The sequence below is a fragment of the Halichoeres trimaculatus genome, unplaced genomic scaffold (assembly GCF_033239565.1).
Source record: "Halichoeres trimaculatus isolate MK-OKI-2021-1 unplaced genomic scaffold, fHalTri1.1 fHalTri1_scaffold_6, whole genome shotgun sequence".
NCBI classification, from domain to species: domain Eukaryota; kingdom Metazoa; phylum Chordata; class Actinopteri; order Labriformes; family Labridae; genus Halichoeres; species Halichoeres trimaculatus.
Window position 1 is genome coordinate 11770619 of NW_027437184.1, and position 8914 is coordinate 11779532.

At 43.1% G+C, this 8914-nt stretch overlaps 1 protein-coding gene across 1 annotated transcript; it reads left to right on the plus strand.

The window, feature by feature from the left end:
• Window positions 1-1417: 1417 nt before the first annotated feature.
• Window positions 1418-8493, plus strand: LOC141792050 (rho GTPase-activating protein 24-like). Its single transcript, XM_074672812.1, has 9 exons — window positions 1418-1505; window positions 2088-2201; window positions 2645-2852; window positions 2930-3062; window positions 4235-4308; window positions 4403-4524; window positions 4614-4848; window positions 4954-5886; window positions 6888-8493. Exons 1-9 carry the CDS (start codon window positions 1454-1456, stop codon window positions 7117-7119), a joined length of 2103 nt encoding a protein of 700 aa, XP_074528913.1. The 5' UTR covers window positions 1418-1453; the 3' UTR covers window positions 7120-8493.
• Window positions 8494-8914: the final 421 nt, after the last annotated feature.

Below are 8914 nucleotides of genomic sequence, written 5' to 3' on the forward strand. Positions count from 1 at the left end.
AGGGGAGAGAAAGAGAGGAGGAGGTGGGAGAGAGAAGGACGAGCTGGACGGGGACAAAGAGAGGGACAACAGGAGAGACACAGGAAAGAGAAGAAGGGACAGAGGAGAGGAAGAAGAGGGACAAAGATGGCGGAGATGGGGGCGATGAGACATGGACTGGAAATGGAGAGGGGTATCCAGCTAAGGAGCCAATGAAGGAAAGGACAGAGGAGACAAGGAAGGATGGAGGATGCAGAAGGAAGACGCAGATGATGGATGATGGTGCAGGTGGACCTTAAGAAAGAGACAAATTTATAGACACTGGAAAGAAAGAAAGAAAGAAAGAAAAGGAATCTCTGATGGAGCGTCTCCTACAGCCGTCATGAAATACTCCAGAGACATTGATCAAAGTGGGACGTCTTACTCTTGGTGGTGTCCAGCACAGGACAGAGGAAGGCTGCACGGTGTGCATGTGTGTAACTGATCAGTCCCTCCTTATGGTAAAACTCTAAAGAAGCTCATCCCACCTGAAGAATACAAGGACAGGAGGAGGTTTGAAGGATGCATCTCTTGCTAGTTAGATGCATTTTCAGTAACGTCTGAAACTTTGGTTCAGGATACATTTTGAGAAACCGTCAGGACACTGCTCTGTAAGGATGGCTTGCACGCTGAAGGCCCTGGAAATCAAAAAATGGAGGATTTTGTAAGTTGTAAATTGGATAGGTCGCTACACCCTTTCTCAAGATTAAACCACCTAAGGTCTCCTCTTTTCAGAGTCTGTCTTGTTTTAAAGACTCTGGACCAACTTAAAACCTTTATGAAGAACTTAGGAGTCACTCCTAGAAGGTGCAAACTGATGAAGAAGTCCTAAAATGCTCAGCATGCATCTGTCTTTCTCTGAATGACCTGATGCCCACACAAAAGCTATGTCAGACACTTTTTTACCTCAATGAAACTCTCCAAAATGCACTTGACATTATTCCTTTCTTCAAGGATTCATGTCCAAAAGTTACTTTTCATTTTCTCGGGAGTAAACCCCAGTTTTTAACTTGTCTGATGTAGCTTTTTATCTTCAGAAACCATCCTCTGAAATCTATCGAATCTTTTGAAATCTGTTCCTGAGGCTGAATTGCAGCAGGATATATTTTCTGACATAAATTCCTGAGAGCTGAGCTGTTATCTGGAATGCATTCTCTCTGTCTTTCAACATCTACCAAGCAACCTACATTAAAGAGTTCAAATCAGCCTGAAACACAATTTTTGAGGCCTTTTTATCCTTGGATTAACATGTCGAGTTAAAATCTACCAGAATAACCAACAAACAGAGGTTTCCTAGCTTTGACCAACCTGAAGGAGCTTCTAGGAGCTGATAAAGACGGACACATGTTGAGGGAAAGAGTTTTCTGGTTTCTCATCGTCTAAGTGTTTGCAAGTCGTCATTAGAGTCCACAGACTGGTGCAGGAGTGCTGCAGCATGGGACTCAGCTGCTTTAAGTCCTGGAAACATGACAGCACAGGGCACAAAGGTGAGGCCAACACACACACACCATCAACAAATTACCTGTTAATCCCTCCTGTGTGCTGTGGTGTGGCGTGGTTTGCATGTTGCCCTTATGTGACTTCTCTTTATTGCTCAGTCAGGATGCTTCTGAGGTGACATTGTGGGCATGTGTGTGTGTGTGTGTGTGTGTGTTGGGATGACTTTGAGAAGACAACAGAGCATGATGGGAGAGAAGAGGAAAGTGTTAATGAGCCTGCACCGGTTTGAGTCAAAGCGAGAGACACTGATGTTTGCAGATGGTTGGGTTCTTTTTGAATGGCTTGTGTGCTAATGTTATCTTTTTAAAGTATAGTTTGTGGCATAGAGGATAAGGTGTCAGTGGAAGATGAATACTAATGATTACACTATTCTCAAATTTAACAAGACAGCATTTGATTTTATTTTCTGCAGAAGGCCTCTCTATTTTCACTGCAGTCTTTTGTTGGCCTTGTCACAGATGCACAACACTAAAATATGTGTCGCACTGCTGTACCGGCCAGTGACTCTAGACATGTTTATCAAAACCAGACTTGAACAAGACCTTAATATGTTGTGTGCATCTTTGCAGGTAACAGAGACGTGTTGGCCAGCCCAGGCTCGTACTTCTTCCTGTCAAACAGCGCAGGTCAGGGCGACGAGTGGCTGAAGAGTCTGAATAAAGGAGTCTGGATCCCGTTCACAGGTAAAAACATGCAGCCATGCAGTCCCTAAAGCTCACATAACTCACTTTACAATCTTTATGCATACCAGCAATACATTACAAAAGATTTTAATTAGGATATATTATTATTACTCAGTACTTGTGGTTGGGATGGATTTTCCTGAGAGCGCACAACTCCATTTACAACACTACCCTGACAGACTTTTTGACGACACTACAACGGCCAGAAAAGTTTAGTGATAAGATGCAAGATCTGTCCTTTTTCCTAAAAAAAAGAATTTCTTGGATTAGTTTTGTAGTAATGGTAGAGCTCAGAGCTGGACTGTCAAAAAGAAAAAGGACGTCAGAGAGTGATAGAGCAGGGGCTAAGCTGTTTATGATAATGTTCATTCCAACCCAAATGCAGCAATCATTCTGCAGTGGTCTGTTCAAACTTGAGAGTCTATAAATGAACTTGTTTTCAGGGGTCTTTGGCCAGCGTCTGGAGGAGACAGTGCTGTATGAGCGGCGTTATGGGATGCGTTTGGTTCCTCTGGTGGTGGAGCAGTGTGTGAACTTCATCCGGGACCGTGGCCTTCATGAGGTGGGTTTGTTCCGGCGGCCTGGACAGGCCAGTCAGGTCAAAGAGCTGCAGGAGGCTTTTGATGCAGGAGAGAGACCATCCTTTGACAGGTATGATTCCTCTGCCTCTTGGCCTTAAGGTGATTTTAAATAAACACTAAGCCTGTCATGTTCTTTGTTCCCTGTAGTAACACAGACGTCCACACGGTGGCGTCACTGCTGAAGCTCTACCTCAGACAGCTGCCTGAGCCTCTGGTTCCTTACAAGCGCTACCAGGACTTCCTGCTCTGTGGTCAGAAGCTGCTGGGTGATCGCACACAGGTAATGGCAATTTTCACAAGAAGTAAGTCAGTGGGGGTGTTCTCACCCACTGAAACCCACTGAAACCCACTGAAACAGGGACCTGTCAAAGTCCTCTAAAGGACATGTCCACATGTCTTTTAGTGACGTAAAGCTGTGGGTGACAGGCCTAAATGTATAAAAATATATGCTGTTTCCCAAATACCCAGCTACGTTTGGACATGGGCTGAAACCAAAACCCTCTGAAACCCACTGACAATGGTTGAAACCCACCAAAACCCACTGAAACCTAAACGCCGTAACATGGGTTTACATCTCATCCTGATTCAGTGGTGTATGGCTGTTTGAGGCCTTTAGAAATTTGACCTTTGACCAGCTTTAGGCTTTGTCATCACAGCTTCTCCTTTCAAGAACCAAACAATCCATCTGCAGAGAAATAGAGTACCATCAAAACCAGCACAGGCTGAATATCCTCCATGCTTATGGGCAAACCTAAGTGCCAAACAGCTTGCTTGTCTCCTTCTCTGGTGCCATTTTTTGCTGAATGAACTTTCTTGTTGTATATCTGCCCTCTGCTGGTCTTTACAATTGCCGTTTTTTTTTCACGTATATATATATATATATATATATATATATATATATATATATATATATATATATATATATATATACATGAAAAAAAACGGCAATTGTATATATATATATATATATATATATATATATATATATATATATATATATATATATATATATATATATATATATATATATATGTAAATATGTATATGAATTTCCTAAACCCTCTTATTTTCACATTTTTTTTACAACTTTGTCAACAAAAGCTGATGACTGCTCCTTTTATCGTTTGTGAGGTTGATATCCATCCCAAATGCCAAAAGGCAATCCTGGAGGGCTCTTGGTGCACATATTTTTTTCTCACAAAATGCAGAGTTTAACAGTCATCCCACTGTCTCTGTTAGTGCTCAAAACTGCAGAGTACCTTCAAATCATGATGTAACTTCCACCTAAATGATGCATGAGGTGAAGTGTTAATGATAACATACAACAGACATGTTGTGTTAGCAATTTTCAAAACAGAAAATATCCATTTCTTTGTCATCTTTTTTTTTTTTTTTTTTTTTTACACTACCTTTATATTAACGTCCCCCATCTGAACCGTCTTTCTCTGTCAGGGTTTGGCTGAGTTGAGAAATCTCCTCCATGAGCTGCCGGTCGCAAACTTCAACCTGCTCAACTTTATCTGCCAGTAAGAAACTCCTGATCTGTTTCTGACAGGTCTTCATTTATTTCAGCTTTACTCCTTTATTAGAAAATAAACAAACCAACCTGTGTGCGCACAGGTTTCTAAATGACGTCCAGAGTTACTCCAGCAGTAACAAGATGAGCAGCCAGAACCTGGCCACTGTGTTTGGACCCAACATCCTCCGAGCCAAAGCTGAAGACCTACAAAGCATCGTGGGAGGTAAAGACCTAAACTGACCCACAGATTTATTTAATGTTTTAAATCCATTCAGGCTCACTTGTCTAGACTGAATTTCTTCTGTTTCTCAGGTGCAACATTGGTGCATGTGCTCATGTTGGAGCTGATCAGAGAGCACGAGTCTCTCTTCGCCCGAGTCCCTCCATCCATCTGTGCCCGTCCACCCTCAGGTTCTCGAGCCTCACCCCGAGCTCTGAGACAGCCTCACCTCCACCCGTCACCCTGCCACCGACAGCTGTCTCTGCCCCTGATCACAGAGTGCTCCAGAGAGACCAGACAGCAGGCTGAGGATGCATTGAACCCCAGGTAACAGTCAGAGACTAATGATTGATAGAACATGACACAGAGTAAACTTTTCATACATGAGATGTTTAAAATGATGTCTGAGCCTCCTCTCCTTGGCTTTTCTAGCTGTGCCTCCTCATCTGCAGCAAAAGCAGATTTGCCTTTCAGCCAGAAAAGACTCCTTGGCCATCGCTACACCTCCTCCCACCCAGACAACTGCTTCTATCCCCTGCCCTCCTCCAGTCACTCTGAAAGACACAACGTAGATCTTCACCAACACCATGCTGGGCAAAGATCGTCTCCTGCAGGTTCTCAACCCTCTGTATTATGTGTCCAAGGGCCAGTTCCTTACAGCTCCAAGCCTAAATCTATTATCCTGGACTTGGCTAAGGCCTGGCCTGATGCGGATGCTGATTTATGGTGCTCTGGTGCCGGAGAGGAACAGGCTGCAGTTCCAGAAACAGCCAGCGGAGGCAGTAGTGATGCTCAGGATGACAGCACGCTTTCTGCCTACGATAACCTGGATGGAGCATGTCAACGAGAGGGGATGGCGGATATCACACAAGGACAATTTGAAGCTGACTGTCATGAGGGGCTTATCACAACATGTGAGGAGGAGGCAGGGTTAGAAGGGGCGTGGCAGGAAAGAGACTCCTCCTCTTCGTGGTCTTCATGCGAGGTTCTTCCAGTGGATGAGAGCAGGGATGGGGCGGACAGTGCTGACGTGTCTCCAAAGAGACCTCAAAATGTACCTTCCGGTGAGATAGGAGAGGGCGAGGAAAACAGTCAATATGAAGATCATGACAAGTATGAGGATGAGGATGATGATGATGATGAGGATGAGGAAGAGGATGATGATGCCCACCCTAACTCCCCAGCTTCCTGTTCGTTGCCCAGCCCTGTGAGCACAGGGAGCTCTGAGGTGTTCCTCCCCTCGGGTCCTCCAGATGTTCAGGGGCCGGAGCTTCATTCTCAGCCCAGGAACACTCACACACTCCTGGCTCAGCTGCAGCTGCAGATGGCCCGGCAGAAGGCTGAGTACCAGGCCCGGATACAGAGGTGAGACACCAACACAGGTACAGGGAACCTATCCAGTACTTTAGCACTAAACATTTTGGGAGGCAGTTGGTATTTCTAGCTCTGACATTTGGTACCTGGACTCTGCTACACCAAAGCAAAACTACAGTAGTGAAGGAGGAAGTGGAATTATTCAATGAGTGGGAATCATTTTGCAAAACACTTGTTCAGCTTTTCCACCTTCAAATTCTAAAGATAAGTTTTCCATAATGTAAGATCTTTAAATCTTCACCAGGCAATGACATTTCAGAAAATTTTGAGTATGTTTCAACTTTCCTTTAAAGGTGCTATGAGAAGGATCGGTTATGATTGCTCTCCCTCGCCACCTTGTGGCCCGGAGTCTCACGCACACTGTTGTATATTACTTTTAGCTAGGTGTGTATTTGTTTTGGAATTAAATGGATATCTTATCAAAAAAAATTTCTTTGTTCAAGACAACTTTTTGCTGGATACAACGCACTGAAGTGAAGTATGTATCAGTACAGTTACGTAACGCTACGGTTTGAGATGTGACATTAAGCTAACGTTGTAGTAGCCGGCTATATGTAACTATATCGTCCACCATCACTACAAATTTGTCGTTTAAATTGTTTTTAGCAGAGAAGAACACAGATCTCTGTGTTTTATCTCTTCTCACTACTAAACTTCGTCAGCTGGCGTGGTGTTGTCATAGAGACCTAGAGACCTGCCGAAAATCAATCCAGTCCTGATCAACCCGATCAGGAAACTAAGAAGTAGCAATTTAAAACACCTATGACCAGCTAAAATCTTACTTTAAAGTGTGGATTACGGTCAGGCATATATCTAGAAGGGAGACTTTTTCAAGATCACTTTCAAACTCCTCACAGCCCCTTTAAGCTTTTGAGTTTGCAGAATCTTCTGTGATTGTCCGAAATTGCAGTGCGCATAACTACATAAGTCTGATGTCAATGTGATCTGACGATAATTTTGATCTAAGTTTGTGGTGTTTGCCCATACTACAGGTTGGAGCGCTGTAATGACGTCCTGGAGCGGCAGGTTGCAGTTTTGCGGGTCAGTCTGGAACAGCAGAGGAGAAGCCGGAGCGTGGCAGAGATCAAGATCCGCAACATGGAGCGAGCAAAAGCTGACGCTGACGTCCAAAACAGCTCGCTGCAGAGAGAGATGGAGATGTTCTTCCAGATGTATGGGGAGTTCAAGAGGGATGACGGAGGAAGAAGTGGAGGGAGTATCTGAGGACAAATTAAGAGAGAACTGAAGGAATCAAGGAATTTTTGGCTCCAAGTTCAAACACACACATAAAGTTGCCAAACTCTGAAAACATTTGGGGTAAGACACTGAGACGACCAATGTCAAGGGACCCAGAAGAGGGCATGAAAATTTGGGTCATTTGGATGTTTGCAATCCCTTTACATCCCTGTCCTAAGTGTCTTCAATCATGGGACTTGAGTCAATGGGATCAAGTCATGGACACCAAGCAAGAAACCTGGACTGATGTGACTGAGGGAAGCAGTGTCTTATATGAAATCAGCTCTCTTAACAGGAACCAAAAAGGAAAGACATGATCAATATACAAAAGAATACACAATGACAATCTAGACTGTGAGACTTTCAAGATGTCAGGAATGCAGTGCAGCCTAAAGGAGAGAAGTCAAGCCAGTCATTTATGGTGCATTACTCTACTTAAACACAGGGGGGCAGAAGTGCAGGTTTTACCCTCTTCGAAGCCATAGTTCCTCTCAAGAATCTGCTGCATCTGTTATTCTCTGTTCCTGTTTCCTCAACAGTTAAATCAGGTGTTGCTCACATCTTTAAGAAAATGGGAAACGTTCTATAAAAGTGACTTATACAAGCTTGAAATGGACGAACTGCAGGTTTTACTCTGGATTTAAAAGATATTCTAGCAAGAGGAAAATTAATGCCAAAGTCTGTCGTCTTCCATCCATTTTTGGTACCTAAAATGTGTCTTTCAGAGTAAGTCTGATGGATTTTTTAAACCAACTGCAAAAGATAAACCTAGGATTTATGGGAAACATCTCTTAATTGTACATGTTGAGTACACTAACTCCACATTTTGTGTAACTGAGCAGTTTCAGGTCAAAACTCTCATGTTTGTACATTTTGAATGTCTATATTTCTTTGTTTCGTCACTCAGGACCGAAGTCTCGCTGACTCCTTGCCGTGAAGTGCAATGTATCCACGGGAGTGTGCAATGAAGACCGATTAGAGGATAATCTGGGCCTGGTGAGCCTTTAGGTTATGTACAGGTTATGCTGGGAGATGTGGCTTGAAGTCATCACAGGTGCTCTCAATTTTGTAACAGTCTTCCTCACACTGGTGACCTGGATACTTGGCTGATAAAACAAGGGAGTTTTTGGATTGTTAAATGAATTAAAGTGTTAAATCAAATTAATTTATCTGACCAATCAGTATCAGGGTGAGATATCTGAATCAACTGAGTGTTTTCCCTCTGGATATGACTATGTGACGTTCATTACGAAGGACTGGACTGACAAGAAGTAGGTCTTGTATCATCCAGAAGCAGGATGATAATTCTGTCATTGCAATTTTTAAGCACCCACTTCATCGCAAAAATAATCACTCTGCATGGCCACACTTTCAAAATAAAACAATCCTTCACTTGGAAAATAAACTTGACTTCTCACTTCAAATATTTTATTGCTGATCTGTTTGTTTTCTCCAAACATGCATCACTTGATCTGATAGAAACTTCCTCACTCTTTAACTTGTAACATCACAAAAACTGAGGACTACAAAAGTGATCTTGAAATAGTTTTACTTTTGTGCATTTGTCTATTCATGAGATTATCAACTCCAAAACCAGTTACCCAGATTGGATTTTAATGGGAGATCCATTTACAGTCAAGGTAAATTTTAGTAATGAGAAGATAGATCTGTGTCCATCTCTGCTGAAAAGGAGAAATGCCCTCTATAACATGAAAACGATCAGACCCTACCTGACCCAACATGCCACACAGCTCCTGCAGAGTTGCATCGACTATTGCAACTC